Genomic DNA, 25,184 nt, shown 5'->3' with positions numbered 1-25,184 from the left:
TTCCCCTGGTTCCCCCGTTTTTCCCCTGCCACGGATTTTCCCATGGGTGGATTTTGGTAGGCTTTTAGTATGTTATTCTCTGATTTTTATGCATTTTTTGGTGTAAAAATCATTTTTGTCGCAATTTGTTTGAGGTTGGGCCTTTTTATGAGCTATGTTTACTGGGCTATTTGAAAAACTTGTTTTATGGAAAAAGTTTTTTTAAATTAATTCTATGCAGGGGTCGAGTTGACTTGGAACCGCCTGCGTTACAGACACAATTTGCTCCCAAAAGCTACATAAAGTCTATGCTACCGTGAAAGCACCAAAACCCGTACAAAAATATCAATTTAGTTCATTATATAACTTGGAACTATTTCTAATTTCCTTTTCCATGTCGCCATTCTGACCGCTATACTATATTTACTTAGAAATTTATTGTTGGCAAACAATTAGTCTCGATTTCTGGATGATTTTTAAATCTAGTCCATATACATCTAGATAATGAAACATGTTGAAGACCCTCCCCGTCATTTGACGCTCGTAAAAAAACTTTTTGGCAGCCCTGCTCCAAACATTGGTGAGTAGCTTTGTTTTCATCATGTTTAGAGCTTCTGCGTTGGCACCCCTTGAAATCCACCATTATTTTGGTCGATTTTTACGGTTTTTGGTCGCTTCCACCTTGAAAATTTAAGAATTTCCGTTTAGTTTATTTTTGTGTAATATTTTAAAGTTTACCATTTTTTGTATCTACATTGCTTCCTTATATATATTTAGGGAACTAATATAGTGATTTAATGTAAGTGATTTAATATATTAATATTATTAAGTATTAATATATTAATAATATATTAATATTAATTTAATATTGATATCTTAATAATAATCATTAATTTAATAATTAAAAGTAGTTTAATAATAAGTAACTTAATATATTAATATAAGTAATTAAATATATATTTAGGGTATTAATATGTAAATTTATAGGTTTATTCCATGATACGTCGAAACCAAGTGGCCTGGTATTTGTTGGCGTTGTTAAACTTCTTGCCCGACGGCTTCCAAGCCAGTTAACTCTACTTGAGACGCTCAATGATGAATATATTACCAGACATGACCTCGATCCGGGTGCAAGGATAGTAAATACAGATCATAGGTGAGTTTGTAGGCACTATCCGTTGGAACTAGAACTAGGCTGGAGGATACATAGCTCCTCTGGAAATGGGCCAGCTTCCTCTGTGGGGTGAAAATATGAACTCTCACCTATTGTTAGTCTGGGAGGGGTGCAAGACAAATTCTGAAGAATAAAAAAAAGTAAAGAATACAGCATTGGGCTTTACAGCCCCTAGCGACGGTGCTGATTTCAGTTTCATGGGACTCAAGCCAGGGAGTGGAATGAGGAGTTCGGACTAGGCATCCTGAGCTTTCACACGCCCTTTCTATTTATCTTTCCCGGATGTTTCCAGACTCTAATTTTGAGCTGGGTCGACTCTGACTGAGCTTACTGAGTCGCGCCACTGATCTTACTGATCGCGCTTACTGATCGCGCCACCTGGCCGAATAACCAGCGACGCCAGATTTCGAACTCCGGCTCTCACTTATAAGTGCTTTAAAAGTATTGTGTTCTTATAGGCTATTTGAAAAATTTTGAAAAATGGGAAAAAAGTAATGTAAGCTGGTCAAATATTTTTGAGTTGTAGAGTGGAGAGACTTGATCAAAATTTGCCTCGCCACCACTAAGTTATTCAAAGATCTTAAAGAGACTGGTCACAACTTGCGACGATAATGTGAATACAGAGACCATATGATAAGTAAAAGACAAGAAAAATATTTTTTAAAAGTAATTAAATATTGCTTTAAATGGATGAAGTATATTGACTGGTAGGATCGGGGTGTGCTAACCAGGCCCATCCCTGTTTGTTTGATTCAAGAAGGGTGCAAGCACCCTTCTTGAATCTTACTTCAGCTCTTTAGGAAAACATTTTACAATTACTATAATTCGCTTTTGGGAAATAGTATTATATTATAGTAAGAATCTTGAAATACAGGGGCGTAGCTCCAGCATTTTTATTTGGGGGGGGGGGCAAAAGGGGTCCTCATCCAGAGAGTCAAGGGGCTTGGGCTATATAATGTTTTTTTGTCAAAATTATTGGAGGGGCAACTGCCCCCCTTGCCCCTCCCAAACGACAGCACTGTTGAAATATAACTAATAATTGTTCTTTAACGTGTTCCATGAGCTGCATAAAAATTCATTGGGTATTTTAAGTTTCTTATTTGATATAAATATGGCTGCAAAGGTCTTATGTTTCAGAAAATAAATTAAACCTGAGAGTAGATAAACTGAAAAATATGCGTCGGTTTAGCAACTGCTATTAAGGACTCATTTTCCTTCAAGGAAAGTTCTTTTTTAGGTATCTAAGATACGCTAAAATAACTTTGACGTCAGAAGATCCATTTCCCTGCTTTTTGTGTCTGTGACAAAAGAGGATATAACGCACTTCGAAAAAAAAAAAACAGAAACCTCCAAGTTTCTTGAGAACAAAACAAGATAGAAGAAGTTCGGTTGGAATAATAATAGAGTGAATTTGAATATATAAATATATATATATATATATATATGTATATATATATATATATATATATATATATATATATATATATATATATATATATATATATATATATATATATATATATATATATATATATATATATATATATATATATATATATATATATATATATATATATATATATATATATATATATATATATATATATATATATATATATATATATATATATATATATATATATATATATATATATATATATATATATATATATATATATATATATATATATATATATATATATATATATATATATATATATATATATATATATATATATATATATATATATATATATATATAAAGATTTTTATTTGATTTGTCGCAAAATCATGAAGGTTTTAGGCCACCGTCACATTCTCGTCAATGTTATCACGTTTAACCGTGAAAATAAACCAGGAAAACTAATTTGTTATTTGACAATACGGTACTCCTGTATTAAACGAACTCTTTTATATAGTGCTAGTTTGGTTAATGCTAATGAAATAAAATAAAATAGGATGAATATATAATAGTTTGGAAACAAATTTGGTCTATATATTTGCACATTAGGGGGTGGGGTGGAGGGTAAAGCAAAGCATGTATTATTACGTAACCTAAACTAACCTAACCTTACCTAGGTACCTTCCCCCTCTAAACCCCAAAAGACAACAGTTCAAATATCATACACGCAATGATGACCACGCTATACATTGCATTGGTCTATAGCGGTGTCTTGAATTAACCCGTAAAAAACGGGTTTTTCGTGACTGGATTCCATTGCAATATAGAAAAGACTCTGTTTAGAACAGGAATACCGACAATATTTTTTGTGCTTAACAATTCAATAATCAACAATCTGGTCGTTCTCAAAGACAATTAAGCCGTCAAAGGAAAGCTATATCTTCTTTAGGTGTTTGTTGTCAAATGTTCCTAGCTTGCTTTTTGCTAATTTTTCATCCACGTTTCTTTTTTTTATTTAGCGCCCGCTACTGTATAACTCCATGTGTGTTTTTTTTTTTTTTTTCATTAAAAAATCGAATCCCCGATTTTCCCTATTTTTTAATATAATTGGTTTTGTACGCTCCCTTGAAACATTTCAAACAATCAAACTTCGTATTTACAGTCCTTGATACTTTCTACTCAAAAATGAATTCTACCTTTTACCCAAGTCTACCTTGAATTCTACCCAAAAATGTTATACGATTTTTGCCCGCTAGGACCGCAATATACAATTTTAAGCGTTACCTAGCAAAAAATTAATGATTTGTTTCCCCAAGCCTGAAGTGCAGCTGAAAGTAATGTCGGGGATATTAATAGAACCTGACTATTACTACTAGGAGGTATTGAAATATGATTTAGAGAAATCAACTTTCTCCGGAAAACTGAGGTCCTAAGTGGGAACTGTTGTTTTCTGCCAAGTTTCTTCCTCCGATTTTTGTGGGGAGAAGTTCGCGGGAAATCTTCACTAGGTAAACCCCACAAATGCATATAACTGTTTAGATTTAGAATAGTTGTATATTTAACATACAAGATTAAACCACAACGCATTAAAATCTTCAAAGGCTATATGACCTCGAAAAGCGGGGAGGGGGGATAAACATACTCACCCGCAATACTTATGCCTCACTTATACTTATCACGCAATACTCATAAGCAATAATCTGTACGAAAAATGTAATTCGATCCCACTTTCTATGTGTTACAGAGTAGAGCGAATATGCAGTAGGGACTTCTTTTTCCAAACATGACTCATATTTCATACCGTTCGTTAAGACTCTGAGCCGTGTCGTCACAGCCTAGTTCAGTTTCCATAAGCTCATCGTGATGTGTACATCGGAATCGTGCGTGCGCGAAGGCGGAGTATGGATCTTGCGTTGTTTTAGATATGTGTCACATAATTTAATGGAGAGTGTAGCCTTTGTCGCTACTGTATATTCTCTTTACTGTGATGTGCTATGAGGAAAGAACAAGTTAAGATGCTCAGACCACGTTTTAGGGATGAAGAATGGTAGATTGCCTTGTGCCTTTATGGCCATCTATCCAGGGCCAGAGGAAGAGCGAGTGTTGCTGCTTTTGCCTCTCCTGGCTTGGTCCTGCAATGAGCTATTAGTCGTAGTAATAGTAATAATTCGAATGGACAAAGAAAGATAAAAACTTGAGAAAGCTGGAAACTTCGAGCTTTGGAAAAAACTAAAATAAAAGACCACAAAATGTTAGACAAATAAAGACAGAAACTGAAGAAAGCTGGAAACTTTGAAATTTGGAAAAAAAAACTAAAATAAAAGACAGCAAAATATTAGAAGAAAAATATCCTTACCACCCCTTTTCCTGAAATAAGGCTTAGTATATAGAATTCTTGGTATAAGGCGCTTAGGTAAATTTATACTTTTAACAAACTAGGGCAGTACTTGTACACCCTTCGTTATAACCCCACCTTAATTTAAAACTGTCAATCCCAATAATTTTAAGGACGCTTATTCGCTATTATTAAGTCTACACCACATCTTCTACACAACGAGACGATTTAGTTTGAACGAGTTTTATTTTATAGGCGATCTTACAGTGACCAAAGCTTAATACCTCACCCTTCTCACCATATCAATTGTATATATATATATATATATATATATATATATATATATATATATATATATATATATATATATATATATATATATATATATATATATATATATTATATGTTCATATGTTTCTTTTTCATTTATATATCTATATGTTTTTAGAATATCAACGATAACTGGATATTTATCAGATGAGGTTACAGGAAAGCCTGCTTTGTCTTTTATGCATCCCGAAGATTTGCCGGTTGTTGGATGGGCTTTAAAGTTAAGTATGTATAACGCAAATGTTTTAGTTTTTATGTCACTGTTTCTAAAGATCTCCCTTAACTTCCATATGTCAATTAAAATATCACTATTTTTATTAAGTAAATGGGCTAATAGGAATATTTGTCATAAAATTATTGAAAGAAGATCATTATCAGTCGGTAAAAAAGGTACTTTTAATAGCAATATCACCTAAATCAGTTGATAAAAATAACCAGCCAGTCGGTAAAATCTACCCCCCTCGAAACATTTTGGCTTCACATTTGGAAGCTAATATCAACAAGGGAAAAAGCTTAAGCAAATTAACACATGCATAAGGAGATGAGAAAAACACAAACTCTGTAGACATAAAAGAAAATCACATCGGATAAACTGCAACTTCTGTTCTTATAAGTCTAATATTATAATTCAAGCAAAAACAAGAAGCAGAGTGACTTCTATATGCAGTTGAGTATTTCGAGTTTTCTTTTGATATATGACACTCTAACACACATTCTAGAAACACAAAAAAGAAAAAAAAAAAGAAAAAATATATTTTTGTTTATAAATCGTACGTAAAAGCTAGGTCAAACTAATTAAAATAAGATACACTTCAATCTACCCTTAATAATCTTTTGCATGAAATAGTTCTTAGCAAGTTGTACATTTGCCAATACATCAAATGAAAGACACCATACATTCACCCACACAGTGAGCGTCCTCCCTTTTTCGACAATAAATAAACTTTTTAATTACGAAGAAAAAACGAAAAAGATGAGGGAAAAAAAAGACAAAACAAACTACGACAGTTTTCAGCCACTGAATAATGAAATAGCCAGTGTGGTCTCAGAACCTATTACGTCTTTGATTATGACATTCTTTCTATGACAACTCCTTCTAAAAGAAGTACCTTGGTAAAAAAAAATGATACATAGTTCCCAAATCGCGCTACACTTGTGATAAATTTTACGCAACAGAAAATCTTATTTAAAACGAGAGATTGAATAGGATGGTCGTCCAGGATATCCTATTTGTATACATATATGTATATTTAGATATAAAATAATTGATAAAATATAATAATATATAATACTAAATGATATAATAATAGAATATAATAGCGAAATAGCCTGTGAAAAATAACTATCTTTCTCATAACATAAAGAACCATAATAGCCAAGATTACTAATAAGAACAAATAAATTTTGACTGAAAATTTAATATATACTATAATATTCATTCCTGAAACTTTCAACGAATAGGGATTTACTAAATTATAAAAGAGAAATGTTTAAAGTGTATTTTGTTTCCTCAGGCTACTTAAAATCCGTTTATTTAAGAACACATTTCATATAATAAGAACGTATGCCTATTTAGATATATATTATTAATAAAATATAATTATATATAATGTTATATGATAGTAGAACATAATAATGAAGTGTGGTCTCGGAACCTATTTATGTTTTCTCCACCTTATTTTTAAAAGGTGCTGTCTCGGAACTTATTCACTTTTTACTTTTCGCAGAAAAACGTTTTAGATTTATTTTTGTATTTAAATTTTTGTTTCTTCATCTATGGACATCGGTTTGAATGTATTAATAGAAGTAATGTTGGATGATTAGTTTTTGCTACACATTTTTGGTCAGAATTATGGTCTATGAGAAAAATAAATTAGGTTTGGAAAGGCTCCAGATAAATTACAATAAGCTCAATAGCTTAGGATTAAGGGGTGATTGAGCTGCACTTCCTGTGAGAAATACAAGACTAGTGAATATGGTTAGATTCTAGGAAAGAACAGCTTCATTGTCTGATGAGAGATTGGATATGATGGTCGTTCAGGATGTCCTTTAAGACAATAGAAAGGATGCGTAGTCATTCAGGCAGCTAAAGTTACGAATAATTTTTGGAATTTCTTGGGCACGGAAGTACGCAGGGGTGGGGGCCATGGCCCCTCTGAATTAATGAATTTGCCAGAACTTTTGGGTGCCTCATATTCGAGTTGGTAATTTTTCTTATTGTTGCCCCTTCTTGTCCCGGTAACAATTATTTCGTACATGCTTTGCCAGGAATACAAATTTAATTTTCAATTAAGACGTGTTACAACCGTGAAGTTATTTCAAGATACCTCCCCAACATGCCCTGAAAGTTTCAACTTAATATTCTAAGTTGTTCCTAAGATATTGCTTTATGCCCTTTTGAAAAACTGCATGCATATACTTTAGTTTGTTTTGATTTAGTTGAAATTACCCCTACACAATCCTACGGGCCTTGGTCCCTCTCGAATCATGAATTTTCCAGACGTTTTGGGTGCTTTTTATTGGAGTTTTAATTTTGTTGTTCCCCCCGCTTGCCCCGATAACAATAATTTCGTACGTGCTTAGGCAGGGATATAAATTTAATTTAAATGAAAACATGTTACAACCGTTAAGTTTGTTCAACGTTTCTCTCCAACATGACCTGAAAGTTTCAACTTAATACTTTAAGTCGTTCCTAAGATATTGCTTTATGCCCTTTTGAAAAACTGCATGCATATGCAGGTCTATTTTGATGCTTAGATTTTGGTTGAAGCTCATTAGGTGTAATGAAGATAGACTAGTAAGAGCTGCTTATTATCAGATGTTGGGTTATGGTTCGAAAACGTCGTGGCATTCCCAAATTAGGTCATTACTAGAAAAAGTGGGAATGCCTTACTTATGGAATGACGGTCTTGGTTCCCGTGATCTACCAACAAATTTAGTAAGTCAGGTACGATTTATCTTAGAGGGTCAAGAAATTCATTATTGGCAAGGGCTGGTATTAAACTGTACAGTATTGAATCACTATAATCAAGTTAAACCTAGTTTTGGAGCAGAAATTTAATGTAACGGCTGTGATTTTATGTTGATGGATTCAACATAGTGCGAATTGACTTTGAATCAAGAGCAGGCACAAGGTGTTCGAGAGGGGGATAGTACATCCTGATGGTCAGTATGTGTGTCCTCTTTGTAGAGATGAGGACGAAGATTGGACCATTTTCTCCGAAAATGCCCGGTGCTCTCTGATTCAAGGGAAAATTACATACATGGGATTGTTTTGCTGCTTCCTAAAATTTTACAAAGTAGTAATCCAACCACAATATTTCGTATTGGTGCGTACATAGAGAAGGGATTAGAAAGAAGGAAAAGTTTTTAAACTAATTATTATTAATTATATGGAATTAAAGTTATTTTCTCGATAATTTACCATAAGGTATTTTTCGCTATGTATCATGTTAATGTGTGTTTCGTAATTTGCTCTGTTGTGATTTCTCTATTTTTCAGAAATTTTTGTGTATATATGGCTCTTGGGCTTTTGAAATACACGATCTATCTATCTATCTATCCATCTATGCTTTAGTTTGTTTTGATTTAGTTGAAACTACCCCTACACAATCCTCTGGGCCTTGGTGCCTCTGAAATCATGAATTTTCCAGACGTTTTGGGTGCTTCTTATTGGAGTGTAATTTTTTGTTGCCCCCGCTTGCCCCGATAACAATAATTTCGTACGTACATAGGCAGAGATATAAGTTTAATTTTGAATAAAAACATGTTACATCCGTTAAGTTAGCTCAACGTTTCTCCCAACATGCCCTGAAAGTTTCAGCTTGATACTCTTTAAGTCGTTCCTAAGATATTGCTTTATGGCCTTTTGGAAAACTGCATACGTATGCTATAGTTTGCTTTGATTTAGTTCAAACTATCCCTGCACAGTCCTCCAGGCCTTGGTCCCTGAAATCATGAATTTTCCAGAACTTTCAGGTGGTTGTAACTTTCAGGTGGTTGCCCCCGCTTGCCCCCACAACAATTATTTTGTACGTGCTTAGCCAAGGATATAAATTTAATTTTAAATGAAAACGCATTATAACCGTGATAGTTGAAACGGATGCCGTTAGAATCACTTGAGATTTAGACTGAGACTAGCCATTGCCCGAAGCTGTTCCAAAATCTGTACTATGGTGTACTATGGTGTAATATGGTGTATACTTCGGGTGTCACATCTACAATTTTTCAGGGCTAGTTGATAGACTGTATTTTTGACATGCCTATAGACTTATAGAGACTTGTATACTTAAAGGCTTGTGTACTGTATTAGACTTATTGCATAGATAGACTTATAGTTTCGGAATTACTCCTCTAACGTGTCGGGCCTACTTGATAGACTGTATTACTTACAGACTTATATACTAAGTACCTGGAGCCCGGCGGCTTCGCTGCTGGGCCCCGGCACTCGGCACGTGGCAGGCTACTATATATAAATTCTCACTGTCGCTTGTCTTCTAAACGAAGACAATTTGATTCTTTTCTTGATGCCATGACATCCAAATGGACCTTAAATTAGAAGTAGTGTCTTTGTAAAATTATTCTTTTGGGGGGGCCTTTAACTTTTGTCGACTTGTCTTGTTATTGTGAAAGACATATCGCCGAACCATTGTTTCTTTAAGTTGTTCTGGTGACGGGACAAAAACTTTTTTTTTCTTTCAACGACCATTTATCTAATCCAGGTTTTTGATTTTCAAAGGTACGGAAGGCATTGACGATCAACTTTGTTTCTTTTAATTGTTCAGGTGGTGGGACAAAAATTGCTTCTTTTACCTTGGCTTTTCTTTTGTCATTATGAAAAACATATCGCCGAACCTTTTGTTTCTTTTAATCACAGTTTATATAATTAGCAGTATGATCTTTCCCTATCTCACCCATTATAAAAACCCGGACCGAGGTGCGAGTGCTCCAGAGAACGTATAAACATAAGCGACATTAGATCTTTTCACGGGTAGACAAAGTATAATCACCTACGGAACAAGTACTGACAAAACCACTTGGCCGGCTCACTAATAAGTGGACAATAAGTGCGCAAATAAGTGGGAGGAGCTTTTTGTTCGCACCAAGAATGAAGAGCCAGAAATCATCTGAGGTAAACTTACTGCTAATTATATAAACTGTGCTTTTAATTATTCAGGTGGTGCGAAAAATATCTTTTTCTTCCAACGATTTATCCACTCGATATTTTGGATTTTCAAAATTATGGTCGGAATTGATGACTTTTTCCCTGTAAAAATCCAAAACCCAATCATCATCGCTATCATTTTCAATTTGTTTAGTTGGTTGCACCTCGGCTTATATTTCGTCATTATCAAATACGTATCGCCGAACTTTTTTTTTTTTTTTTTTAAAAAGGTATGGGACACGCAGCTGGACAAAAACCTCTTTTTCTTCCAAGAATTTATTTAGTCCAGGTTTTTGATTTTACAAGGTATGGAAAGTATTGAAGACCACCATTGTTTCTTTTAATTGTTCAGGTTGTGGGACAAAAACTTCTTCTTTTGCCTTGGCTTGTCTTTTGTCGTTATGAAAGACGCATCGTCGAACCTTTGTTTCGTTTAATTGTGTAGGAAATGGGACAAAAACTTCTTTTTCTTCTAACGATTTATTCAGTCCATATTTTTGATTTTCAAAGCTATGGTAGGTATTGATGACCTTATCCGTGTCAAAACCAATCATCATCGCTATTATTTTCAATTTGTTCGCTTCGTTACACCTCGGCTTATCTTTTGTCATTATGAAATACATATCGCTGAGCTTTTGTTTTTTAACAAAGGTAAAAAAAAAAAGCTTTTATTTTTCAACGCTGTCCAGGTTGATTTTCATTGACTCGCTGCTCTTCCTTTTCATTTTTGATTCCCTAACTTGTTCGGTGTCGTATGTCTTCTAGTCGCATGTGTCTTTGCCCTTCATTTTCATTTCTAACATGCTCCAATTTTCGTTTTCTCATGTCTTCCAACCTCCCGTGCGTTTACTCTTAATTTTTCTGTTTTATACGTTTTGGATTTTGAATGCTTTTAAAAAGCTAGGAATGGCCTTTACTACAGCTGTGCGTATTCGTATTTTCACAATTTATGTTCCGTAATGTAGATCTTCATATCTTATTACGTTCGACAATTCGGGTGCTTGCTCGAAAGAATCATCATTTATAATAACTGCAACTGCAAATTTTCGTTTTTGAGCTTTTCAACAGACATTATATATATATATATATATATATATATATATATACTATATATATATATATATATATATATATATATATATATATATATATATATATATATATATATATATATATATATATATATATATATATATATATATATATATATATATATATATATATATATATATATATATATATATATATATATATATATAACTGTTGTGTTGGAAACTCAACAATGTTATTTATGCTGTGCATGACATCATATAAAAAAAATACTTATATGATGCGATATATGATATGATAACATACTACATGACGTCATTTGCAAAAACCAAAATTAAGGTTCTTAACGATTTTCCTCATATTTCTGACCTATCTAGATCGTTTTTTTATGCGAGAATGTCCCAAGATACCAGTTTTCCCGAAAAGAAATATGGAGCCGTTTTCGAGAACATACATAGCCTACATACACAATTATTGCTCACATATAAAGATAGTATAGTATATAGGTACTTATATACTTATAGGGGGGAGGTTATCAAAAGATTTTTTCAGGGAAAGTTGAAGTTTTTGTATTTACCTGCATTTTTAACACCAATTTACTAGTCAGAGAAATATTTCTTTGCTTTTTAGGAGGAATAGTCTTTTGCCTCCATTTTTACGCTTTTCAATCACGCTGTTTTCTTATTTTTTTAATAGGCTGTATAAAACTAAATAAATAATTAGTTTGTGAAACTGGCCTATTGAAAAGAACCTAATAATAGTAACTAATTTATAGTTATTAGGCTATAGTTATATTATGTTGTTATTGGGTTTGGAGTTAATATAATTATAATATGCTATATGGTTATGATTATTATGACTGAATTCAATCAATTTGTTTGCTAAACAACTCAAAGAAAAATATAACAGTATTAATTTGACAATCAGTTGATAATTCGATGCTGAATCTTGACATGTGATAGCGAATAAATTTTTGTCACAACCCTGCTAAAGGCGTTTGCCTTTTTTTAAATCCTAAACAGGCCTAACTTTGAAAAGGACCCTGACCCTTTTAAAATCAAACTTTCCACAATTGTTTGGTGCTTCTTTTTCATTTTTTCATCATTCACCCCCTCCCCTGTCCGAAATGAATTATTACGTTCGTGCCTGGTAATGCAGTGGGAAAAGAGCAGGTTCAAAAGCTGGGTTAGTTTTTGAGAAATCAATTCAATTTTATTTTGATAATTAAATTTAATTCAAATTAAATTCAATAAAATCAATTTTAATGTACACGAGCTACTGCTATCAGAGCATGACAGACATTTGACATGGCAGACATGTGACCTGACAGACAGTGACACACTTGGATATCGTTAGAATCACTTGAGGTGTATACTGAGACTAGTGATAACCCGACCAAAGAGAATGGGTAACTTCTAAGAGTCGAAACTGGCGCTAGATTCGACCAAAAAAAACTATTACCACCGGTTCCATTGTAACTGAACCAACGTGTAACTGAACCCCAAGCAACTGAACCACCGTGCAACTGAACCCCGTACAAATGAACTCTCGTGCTACTGAACCCTCATGCAACTGAATCCCCTTTAACTTAACCCCTTTTCAATTCAACCCTCGTGCAACTCAACCCCATTTAACTAAACCCCCGTGTAACTGAACCACCTTGTAACTTAACCACCGTGCAACTGAACCACCGTGCAACTGAACCCTCGTGCAACACAACCACCGTACTTACATTGGGTAAAACACAAGTTAGAATCTTTACATGTTTAACCTTGTTGGAGTTGTTTGATTTTTTAAGTCTTCATATAAATAACTGCCAAGATGATTTATAAAAATGCTCTGTTTTGTTGTCACAAAAAAAGAAAATCGGACGTCATAAACTCTTAAATCCAGATTTATTTCTCTTTTTTATGTTTGTTAATGGGGTTTCCCTTCACCCTGTCACTTTCTACGGTTCTAAGTGTTTACCCCTCTCCCCTGCGGAAAATTTTCCCTCCTCCACCCACGGAAATCCCTCACCTGCAAAATACCCCTCTCCCGAAAATTATGGTTTTATAAATTTTAAATCTTCTTTGAGTCGTGTTATTTTTTAGTTTAATTGAGAAGTTCTAAGGGAAGTGAAAAATAGGAATTTATGTGTCCATCTTTCACCCCCCCTCTGTGCAAATACTTTCTTCTGATGAAAAATCCTCCAGAAAACCCCCACCCAAAATAAATTCGGTATGTTTCCCAATGATAAATACTATCTGTAAGCACTATTGCTTACAGATAGCTGTCCATACAAATAAATTAAATAAATTAACAAGTTTTTTGACTGAAAATAAGGAGCGACATTAAAACTTAAAACGAACAGAAATTATTCCGTATATGAAAGGGGCTGTCCCCTCCTCAACGCCTTGCTCTTTACGATAAAGTTTTTTATTGTTTAAAAAAATAGAGTTGTGAGAAAGTCAAACTTTAGCGTAAAGAGCAAGGCGTTGAGGAGGGGACAGCCCCTTTCATATACGGAATAATTTCTGTTCGTTTAAGTTTGAATGTCGCTCCTTACTTTCAGTCAAAAAAACTTGTTTTTTTATTTAATTTTTGAACGCTTTTGAATAAATGCAGGTTTTGATCTTGGCTCACAGTACATGAATAATTAAAACAAAATTTTCATATTAATTTACTTTTATTTGGTTAAATGGCTTTCTCGAAACTTGTTTAATTTTATTTACGTACGTTTTTATTAATAATAAATATACGTAACTAACGAATTAATTTACGTAGCGAACTTCTATATTCATATATTCTTAATACGTATATTAGGGGGTTTGCCCCCTAGTCAATACCTTGCTCTATAAGCGAAAGTTCGAATTTTGTTCCAATTCTTTAAAACTGACCGCTTAATCACAAAGGCCTTTAATTAGAATAAATAGCTTTTATGAAAGTACAAAAAAATCTCTGGCTTAAAGAGTGAGGTATTGACTAGGGGGTGAACCCAATCATATATGTAATATTTTCTGTTCGTTTAAAGTTTTGATGTTGCTGCTGTTGCAGTAATAATGCTGGGAAGTCCGGCGTCCCCTTCATAGCAATGTCCCCTCCCCCATGAAAACTTCCTTCATGGAAAGATCCTCCCGCATAACATTGGGTAAAGTTCATAACTTTCAGCCCTCCTCCCGGGAACTTCGGGGGATTAAGTCATCCTAAAAGACATACTTATAATATTTTCAAACATGCTGAACAAAATGGTTGTCTCAAAATTTTGATCAGGTGACTTTGGGAAAAAATGAGCGTGGGAGGGGGCCTAGTTGCCCTCCATTTTTTTGGTCACTTAAAATGGTCAATAGAACTTTTAATGTCCGTTCCAATGAGTCCTCTCACAATATTTTAGGACCACTGGCTCGATACCATCACCCCTGGAAAAAAACAAAAAAACTAATAACGCATCCGTGATCTGTCTTCTGGCAAAAAATGTGATATTCCACATTTTTGTCGATAGGAGCTTGAAACCTCTACAGTAGGGTTCTCTGATACGTGGAATATGATGGTGTGATGTTCATTAAGGTTCTATAATTTTAAGGGGGTCTTTCCCCCTTTTTTCGAAAATCAGCCAAATTTTCTCAGGCGCGTAACTTTTGCTAGGTAATTAAACTTGATGAAACTTATATATTTGAAATCAAAATTAAAATCTGATTCTTTTGATGTATATATTGGCATCAAAATTCTGTTTTTTAGAGTTTCGGTTACTATTGAGCCGGGTTGCTCCTTACTTACAGTTCGTTATCACAAAATGTTTGAAAAAAAAATTAAAAAGGAACTGAAACTTCTTCAATGGGATTATCTGATTGTTTTGTAGCTAGGTAGAGAGGGAGATACCTCAAAGGGTGCATTTTGATGCCAAAACATCTCAGCTCTTATTGAGCCTTCAAATAAATACAGAATTAGCTCTAAGGGAGAGACGACAGGAGGATGGAGGAAGAAATTGTTTGATAATCCCCAGGCATTTCTAGTCTTTTTTTATAAGCCGAAAGTTATTGGAGACTAACCAACCGCAAGAGGTATTTTTTTGGGAGGGGATATTTTCCACGGGTAAGTATTTTCTGGGAGGGGGGGCGGGGGGTATTTTTCGTGAGATGCTATTTTCCACGGGGTATTTTCCTAAAGCGGTGTTTTTCACGGGGGGGGGGAGGGGTAAACGGTGGCTCTCACTGTCTACATACTGTAATCTTTTTACCACTTTGCTTATTTTGTTGTTTTCATTTTGTGGTATTTTCTACGCTCGTAGCTGGTTATCGTTTAATTTGAAAAAAGTTAATTTTCTGCTTCGATGGAGCCAACACAAAAGCTACTTTCTCTTTGTGTTTGGAAGCTTTTGGTTTGATTTTCTCTCTCTCTCTCCCTCTCTCTCTCTCTCTCTCTCTCTCTCTCTCTCTCTCTCTCTCTCTCTCTCTCTCTCTCTCTCTCTCTCTCTCTCTCTCTCTCTCTCTCCTCTCTCTCTCTCTCTCTCTCTCTCTCTCTCTCTCTCTCTCTCTCTCTCTCTCTCTCTCTCTCTCTCTCTCTCTCTCTCTCTCTCTCTCTCTCTCTCTCTCTCTCTCTCTCTCTCTCTCTCTCTCTCTCTCTCTCTCTCTCTCTCTCTCTCTCTCTCTCTCTCTCTCTCTCTCTCTCTCTCTCTCTCTCTCTCTCTCTCTCTCTCTCTCTCTCTCTCTCTCTCTCTCTCTCTCTCTCTCTCTCTCTCTCTCTCTCTCTCTCTCTCTCTCTCTCTCTCTCTCTCTCTCTCTCTCTCTCTCTCTCTCTCTCTCTCTCTCTCTCTCTCTCTCTCTCTCTCTCTCTCTCTCTCTCTCTCTCTCTCTCTCTCTCTCTCTCTCTCTCTCTCTCTCTCTCTCTCTCTCTCTCTCTCTCTCTCTCTCTCTCTCTCTCTCTCTCTCTCTCTCTCTCTCTCTCTCTCTCTCTCTCTCTCTCTCTCTCTCTCTCTCTCTCTCTCTCTCTCTCTCTCTCTCTCTCTCTCTCTCTCTCTCTCTCTCTCTCTCTCTCTCTCTCTCTCTCTCTCTCTCTCTCTCTCTCTCTCTCTCTCTCTCTCTCTCTCTCTCTCTCTCTCTCTCTCTCTCTCTCTCTCTCTCTCTCTCTCTCTCTCTCTCTCTCTCTCTCTCTCTCTCTCTCTCTCTCTCTCTCTCTCTCTCTCTCTCTCTCTCTCTCTCTCTCTCTCTCTCTCTCTCTCTCTCTCTCTCTCTCTCTCTCTCTCTCTCTCTCTCTCTCTCTCTCTCTCTCTCTCTCTCTCTCTCTCTCTCTCTCTCTCTCTCTCTCTCTCTCTCTCTCTCTCTCTCTCTCTCTCTCTCTCTCTCTCTCTCTCTCTCTCTCTCTCTCTCTCTCTCTCTCTCTCTCTCTCTCTCTCTCTCTCTCTCTCTCTCTCTCTCTCTCTCTCTCTCTCTCTCTCTCTCTCTCTCTCTCTCTCTCTCTCTCTCTCTCTCTCTCTCTCTCTCTCTCTCTCTCTCTCTCTCTCTCTCTCTCTCTCTCTCTCTCTCTCTGTTAGATGAATCAGGCCTTTCCTGAACGTTGAGTAATAAAAATCTTTACTGAAAATATCGGAACTTAGATAATTTAAATAACAAAAAAGTCGCTTGCACTTTCTTTAAATTAATTAAAAAGATTCTTTCGAAAAACAATTTTTCAAAGAAAGGTAAAGAGCCATATTAAACCAAAGACTAGCATAAATAAATTCCTATAATAATTCAAATCCAAAATGAACAGAAGTTAAAACAAACGATCATAGAAAACATGGGGGCTATGGGGAAAACAAAAAAAAGGCTATAGATTAAACATGTTGAACCCCCGTTCTAACAAACCCCCATTTAACAAACCCTCCTTTAACCCAACCGTCATTTAAATCAAATCCTGAACCCAAGTCAAGGCCCAAATATAAGTTTGAACTAAGGCTGATTAAAAGCTCAAAATCTATTTCTCGCTTCATTTGTGGTTTCTAACTTGTATTACTTATCAGTGTAGTCCCTAAACGAATAAATTGAATGAAACTTTCCGGATTGGGCCTATCGCCAAAAGCATGGCCCGATAAAGTTTTTATTTTGGTTTTATTGCAAACTTTGAACTTATCAGTAGTTCGAAGTCCACCACCCACAATTTATGCCGAAAGGTCTAACTTATTAATGGAAGTCGTTGTTGAGATATTGCTGTGTAACCCTTTTGAGAATGTGCATAATCATAGTCAATTTGATTCAGTTCAATATCCGCCGAAAGATTCTTTAAGAGCTTCACCTTAGTACCCTTAGCTTGCGTAGTAGCAGTAGTAGAATTAGTAGCAGTATGCACATGACGCCTTTTATTTTCTTCAACATTTTTTTCAACACAAACTGTCCCTAGGATATTGCTGATGCGCCCTTTTGACATTTTGTTTACAGATGGCGTTATGTGATTCAGTTCACCTTCCACTCTCAATATTCCCTTGAAATTCCACCTTCATACCGTTCATTACCGTTAAGTACAGCTGTAATGGTAGTCCCAGTAATATTATTAGTAGTAGTATGAATAGTAATAGTACTAGTGCTAGTAGCAGCAGTAGTATTAACATATTGTTTTTTGGTCAGCTGAAGATTCCTCTCATCAAGTTCTAGAAGCTTCAACTTAATACAATTAACTGTTGCTATCCCATTTCCGAGTGGTCGAACTAGTAGTAGTAGTTCTTGTTGTAGTAGCAGTAGTAGTAAAAGTAATTAAAATAGTAATAGCAGTAGCGTGCACAGGGCCAGATTTAAAGCTTTGACGCTTAAGAACCAAGCGTTTTTGCCGCTTCGTTTTTGCAAGATTTTCGGCTTTATTCCCAAAAATTCGGGCCTGATGGAAGCAATTAACAGTACAGAACTGATGAGCGAAAAGTGATGAAAGAGAGGGGTAATACCGAACTCTCAGCTACCATTCTTGGGAGACATCTGACAGTTTTATAAGTGAGCATGGAATTCCTGTGTTGTTTTAAAGCACAGTTCATATAATTATCCAGTAAGCTTATCGCAGATCATTTCTGGTCTTCATTCTCGGTGCGAACAAAAAGCTCCTCCCACTTCTTCGTGCAGTTATTCATAGCGGGTTTCCACTTGTTTCCGATTGTTTCGCGTCTGACTTGTCTACCCGTGAAAAGATCTGACGCCGCTTATGTTTCTACGTTCTCTGGAGCACTCGCACCCCGGTCCGGGTTTTTATAATGGGTGAGATAGGCAATGATCATACTGGATAATTATATGAACTGTGTTTTAAAGTCACTTTTCTGTGAATAGGCAGCAGAGTGCACCTGGCGACAATAAATCACATCAGTCCAGTTTTTGTCAGGAAAAAATTACTCAGTGATAATTTCTTACTCCCTCTGGCATTATGTGCCCCTAGGTCCGGGCCTAGGGATCTAGTGGTACATCCAGGCCTGAGCGTGCACATATTTCCTTTCGGTGAATTGACTTTCCCTTTAAGCACTCTGAAAGTTCCAACTTAATACACAAATCCCTTTTTGAGATACGCCATTCACATAGTGAATGGTGTATAATCTATCAAATCTATAATCGTAAAATCTGCATGCACATAGTGTCTTTTGATTTAGTTCAAGCTCCCCCTCAAATATTCCATTCTGACAAATTTTCAACTTGATATGCATAGCCTTAAGAGTGCTAGTTTAATAGTGTAGAGGTCGTAGTAGAAGCAGTAGTAGTAATAATAGTTTTGAATTAGTAGTAGTAGCAACAGTAGTAGCAGCAGTATTAATAGCAGTAGTAGCAGGTAGATGCCCCAGAAGTTTCATCTTGATACGCTAAGCCGTTCCAAAAAAAATTGCTGATACACCTGTATCAGTGATCTGTGTGTTATTGCTAGTTACCAATAGCTAAAATTTAAGGTTTTTATAGAAGAAATGGTCGTAAAAACTTTGAAGAAGGCTCATTTGATTGGAAATTGAAAGTTCAAGTTCATTTTTGAAGAATCTAAGGTAATCAGAGGACAATCAGCCTTTCCCTCTTAACTGACATCCTCCCCCCCCCCAATACATCCGATCAAAATAAAAAAAACATTTTGTTGAAAATAGTCTAAAGGTCAAATAACCGTGCCTTTGGGGTTAACATCCCCACCTGCAGCATCGCGGCAAGGGCTGTAAGCTAGTTCCTCATTGCTAACACATAAGGTTTTTGTAGAAAAAAATTTGTGTATGAACTTTGGGGGGGGGGGCTCATTCGATTGCAAATACAATTTCCAATGCACTTTTTCAGAGTTAGAAGTGATCTGAGGGTTTCCACCCCACCCTATTTTTCCTAAAATACGTCCGATCTAAATTTTGAGACGGTCATTTTATTTAAAACAGTTCACAGGTTAAATAACTATGCCATAGTTAAATAGCTATGGTTCACAACTCTCAGCCTCTGGTGCAAGGGCTGTAGGGGAGAGAGAGGCGAAATCACACTGGGGCGACTCCGTACGTTTGATTTCTTGTCTAAAGTTTTGAGCTAATTCATTCGAAAAATTCCCACTAGATACCCTTCATGTAACGCACATTTGGCACAAGTTTTAAATTTTGAATAAAAGAGACAACCGAGAAAAGAGAAAAGGAAGTTTTTGTATGCTTGCTGGAAATCCTGACACATGTAGTCTTTGTAAAATATTTTCTAAGTTATTGTAGCTTTTGGATCGTAAGATAGCAGGATCAGACAAGGTATATCCCTGCTATTTGCATGGCAATTTTCATCCGTATAAATCAGGCCGTTATCTACGAAAAAATAAAATTTCAAAATGGCATCAACATGGGGCAACTCCGGACACTTTTTTTGGGGCAATTCCTGACACTTTTCATGGTGTCCTGTTTTGCCTCGTACTGACAGAAGTTTTTCGTAACTTAGAAAATGGAAATATATGTAGTTGGAGGCAGAACATTTGTAAAATTGATAGTGTTCCTGTTGTGTTATAGAGGACCTGAAGTGATATATTTTTGCCTATCAAAGTTTGTTTTCACATTTACACTTAGACAAAAGTTGTCCCTTGCCTTACAGCCTAGCCTATTTAAATACAATTATTCTGCATAACAATCTATGTCTTAGATTAAATTTGTCCAAGATTAAGTCTGCCTGTTTCTTAGATATTTTTTTCCAACTTTAAGATCCTCTGTTCAAAATTGGACAACACTTTCCATGATTACACCATCAAACTTGCCTATGGCCCTAACTCCTGAAAGCAGTTAGGGCCTTTCATATATGGAATAATTCCTGTTCGTTTTTCAAAGAACGCCGGTAAGAGTTCACCCTCTATGAAACATACCCCTCCCCTTCACGGAACACTCATCCAAGGAAAGGTGCCCACCCCCTCCCCCCGTCAAATTCCCTCGAGAGCTCCATCTTCGCTGAGAATCTCCCCTCACTGTAAAATTGCTTGGCGAAGATTCATTCTGAAAAATTTTCCTTAGCTTTCTTTCATTTTAATAAGACTTTAATCTCTAATCGGTTTCTCGATCACTCAAGAAATGCCCCCTTCTGTAAAATGTATTTCTCGGAAATCAAAAAGCCCCTTGATAATTCCCCCGGAACATCTCTACATGAAAAATTTGGCGAGTTTAAGACAATTTTGTATAGTAACTCTGTCAAATCACTCCAGTGTAACATTTCCCCTTGAGTATTCACCCCCCCCCCAAAAAAAAAATTACCCCCCCCCCCCAAATAAGATTCTCCTTATTGAAATCCACCCCGAGCCCAACCCTCCCCCCCCCAAAAAAAAAGTCTGCATACTTCCCAATAACAAATACTACACGTAAACTCTGGGGGGCTATTTTACACCTAAAGACATAATTATTTGATCTTTCAACTATACTGAACAAAATGGATATCTCAAATTTTTTCAGATAATTTGGGGAAAAAATGAGCATGGGAGGAAACCCAGTTGCCCTCCAATCTTTTTGATCACTTAAAAAGGGCAATAGAACTTTTAATTTCCGTTTGAATTCACCCTCCCTCGATCTTCTAGGACCATTGTTTCAATACAATCACCCCTGGAAAAAAAAAATGCATCCGTGATCTGTCTTCTGGCAAAGATAGCAAATTTTCACATTTTTGCAGATAGGAGCTTGAAACTTCTACAGTAGGGTTCTCTGGTACATTGAATATGATTTCAGGGGTTGTTTCCTCCCTATTTAAAAAATCATGCTTGTTTTCTCAGGGTCGTAACTCTTGATGCGTAACACTAAACTTGATGAATCTTATATATCTGGAATAAGCTGATTCTTTTGATGCATCTATTGATATTCAAATTACGTTTCGGTTATTATTTAGTTGTCGCTGTCGCTCCTTAATTGGTTATTACTTACGTTGTCGCTCCTTACTTACAGTTCTTTACCACGAACTGTTTGTTACCAGTTTCTCCCAATACATAACCATGCTAACTAATCTGTTTACTCTTACACTAGTCAGTCCCAAATTACCCATTAAAATTAATCCATTAAACTTGTCGCTTAGACCTAACAATTTCTGAGAATAAAAAAAAACTAACTGAATCCTCTGTAATTTATTCTTATTTTGAAATCCCCAAATTTCTCAACCATAACTAAACACTGGTCTTAACTAACTATTGAAAATGTTTGTCATTAGCTTAATATTGCTAAGGCCTATATTTCTTAAACTACTTCTTAGCACACCCTACATTGCCCTTAGTCCTCTATTCACCGTGATTTCAAAATAGCTACCCCATCTTCCATTTAATGAAATCTTACACTCTAGGCATAAAAACTAATGTAAAGTTTTCAATTCATTGCCATTCATGATAAATTTTCCCTAAATTCTACCTTCTCCTCAAACACTACAACAGCTGACAGCATTTAATCTTAGCTTCTTCATTGCTAAATACCTCCTGGATCAAATCTAAATGTCATCGCAAGTCAGTATCAGTTTTTGCGACCAAAACAAAGTCATCAGCAACAAGAAGGGCAAAAATTTGTCTGGTAGTTCCACAGCAGGTGCTACTCCATTCCTAAGGTAATCCTCTATGGTGTTAATAAATATAGAAAATAGCCTAGGTGACAAACTACATTCCTACTTAATTTCTTTACTTGAATTTATTACTCTATAAAACTGTTTCCCAACTCGCACTATGGTAGTCTTCTAATTACGCTATACATCATTACTACAATCTTTATAAATCCTCATGACAATCCTATTTATAAAAGACTCGGAACAAGTAACCCCCCTTACTACTTCATCGAAAGCTCCTTCCAGAAAAAGCTATATATAGTCATATCCTTCTAGCATTTTTTCTTATCAACACACTTAAAATGAAGACCTGATCTTTTACACTAACATTTATGAAATCCTGTCTGAATTTCTATTATCCTTTTCTTGGACTCTAACCATTTATCTAACCTAAAACTTAACATCTTACAAAAAAGTTTAATCATACCATTTCCTATACCAATACCCGTGTATATACCATGTGTTTGCTTATCTGTTTTTCTTATATAGAGGTACCGAGCCCGACCAGCCTTTAAGCTAAATTGATTGACTCAAAAATGCCGAAAATAATAGGCTTATAATTGACATAATCGACAGCCTATTCCACTTCCATACTTTCATTGGAATTCAATCTATTACTGGCACCGATCGCCCCTTCATTTCCTTCATCTCATTCCCTATTTCACTCTCATTTACCTCCGTAACCAGCTTAGAATCATCCTTGTTCAAAGTGTGATCCACTAATCCATTCAGATTTTTAAAATTCTCCTTTAACGGTGTATTTGCTCCGGCTTGTTCACTACTGGCTTCCAGATATTCAGCCCAACTTTCAGTCGGTGGAGCTTCACCTTCTTACCGAATCCCTCTAACAGATTTCCTTGCAAGTTTCCAAAATTCCTGGGCAATTTTCGAACTTCCTGGGAGGGTGTAAAGAGGGAGGCTTTGATGAATTGGGATGGAGGAGGATCGTGTGTAGCTGTGTTGGCCTCAGGTGGTTTGATGTTGCTGTGAATTTTTGTCAGTAGTAATAGTATATCAAGGTAGGTAGTTCATCAGGATTTACGGGGGGGAAGGTTCTTTCTTAATGATGCATCGTGAAAAGCTGTCTTTCAAAGTCTAGAGTTGGAGTGAGGGATTTTTGTTATTTCGTTCTATCCTTTTAAAATAAAATCCCCAAAAACCTACTTTTCAAAATTTGGGGACGACGGGGCAATTGCAGCTATCGCTTATGTTTGGAGCATTAGTTGTAAATTGGTCCAGATTAATATATTAAAAGTATAAGAAGCTCATGAGATCTGAAGAATAACCAATTGACTGCGTCATGTCACGGCCCGGATTAATGGGCCAGAACATCTCTTGGCCCGGAAGCTTGCGCCGGGTTTAAGACATTGAACTCAAATATTAATGTTTTCATGAAAGTATCCTTACGATTCACTTGGACTATCCTTACGATTCAGATTTGAGGAATTCACTCCCGCTCTTCCCAAAGAAAAAAATAATAATGCATATTACATATAATGCATAAGTATCCAGGGGTCGCTGTAAACTTGAGTTGCAAGTTTTGAATTTATGAATTTCTTATAAGTTCATTTCGTTTTGCCTGAGAGAAAACAGTGCATCTGGCATGTTTTTTTTATAATTTAGAAAACGGCAAAGACTCTAGAATTAAGGATTTTTCGTATTTTCAGTCATGTTTATAGGAACTTGTTGGGTACTTTATAGGCGGGGAGGTAGACCTGCCATGATTGGATTGCTTACGCATTTACTGGAGACGAATATCGTTTAGTTGAGCCTAACCCAGCGCCGAAGATTGTTGACGTTTTCGTTGAATCCATGGTTGAGTTGGAAAATATTTCGGTACCTCTCGCTCAATTTTAGCCATCATAATTTGGGATACTACCCTCGAACAAAAAATATGCCCCCGAGTAGCTTCAAAATCCCTATGACTGGTATTCTCATGATAATAGCCGCAGCGACTCTTGGTTCGTTCCCCGCAAGGGCCATTCAGGCTTTGGAAGAAATTGGCCTTAGTGGCCTGAATACTGACTTAGTTTGATGAAATTATATGACTGCTATGCCCCGCTAGTAGTGAAGAAAATAAAACCAAGATTAAAAAAGGGGGTAAAAAGAACGGGTTGGCAATGGTGATTCCAATGGTATACATTTCGTTTCGTTTGAACATCATTTGGGGGGGGGGGGGTATTAGGCTATTTATTGGAATTCCCGCAAATCTGTTTTCAAAAAAGCATTTACTGTTAAACTGACCGAAACAATAGTTACCAGTCCTGAACCTATAAATGACAATTTTTCACATTCGTTCATTACTAGGCTGAAGCTATCGCTGCAATCATGACCTAGGTAAAATATTATAAGGTCCGACACACCCTTTCGCCCCTGATGGCGATTAATGTATTCTTTACATAGAACGTTAATATTATTCAGAAAATTGGTTTACTTGATACTTACGTCTTGGATTGATTTAATTAACAAGGTTAATTAACAAGGTATCACTCACTTACTTTTTCAAACAAACCGATTCAATTAACTTAAACCTATATTAATGAAATAGTTTCTTTTTCAAACCTCTATGTCTTGATGTAATGCATCGTCGCAATTTTTAGTTTTTGCGCAATTACTCTAGCTTGAACACATTCTCGTAGGTGCATAAAGACAAAAAGTAAACTGTCTTCAAATGATGAGACAAACACTAAAGCTTTCTATCACTGCTTCAAATGATAAAGAAAGAAAAACAAATAGAGACAAAGAAAACATGTTGAGATACACTTTCCTGTTCTCAAAGA

The 25,184-nt window shown here is 35.8% G+C and overlaps 1 protein-coding gene across 1 annotated transcript in view; it reads left to right on the top strand.

Annotated features, from left to right (window-relative positions):
- The window catches only part of LOC148956057 (hypoxia-inducible factor 3-alpha-like), a 147,837-nt gene that overhangs the window by 87,491 nt on the left and 35,162 nt on the right, over positions 1–25,184 (top strand). The window contains exons 4-5 of the mRNA XM_089089070.1: positions 967–1,135; positions 5,339–5,445. Of these exons, the coding sequence (XP_088945196.1) occupies positions 967–1,135; positions 5,339–5,445 (276 nt within the window). The remainder of the gene's footprint in view (positions 1–966; positions 1,136–5,338; positions 5,446–25,184) is intronic.

The sequence above is a fragment of the Artemia sp. Qi Xiang Cuo genome, chromosome 1 (genome assembly GCF_049724085.1).
Source record: "Artemia sp. Qi Xiang Cuo chromosome 1, ASM4972408v1, whole genome shotgun sequence".
Taxonomy (NCBI): domain Eukaryota; kingdom Metazoa; phylum Arthropoda; class Branchiopoda; order Anostraca; family Artemiidae; genus Artemia; species Artemia sp. Qi Xiang Cuo.
The sequence above is the reverse complement of the archived record's forward strand: the minus strand, read 5'-3'. Positions and strand labels throughout refer to the sequence as shown.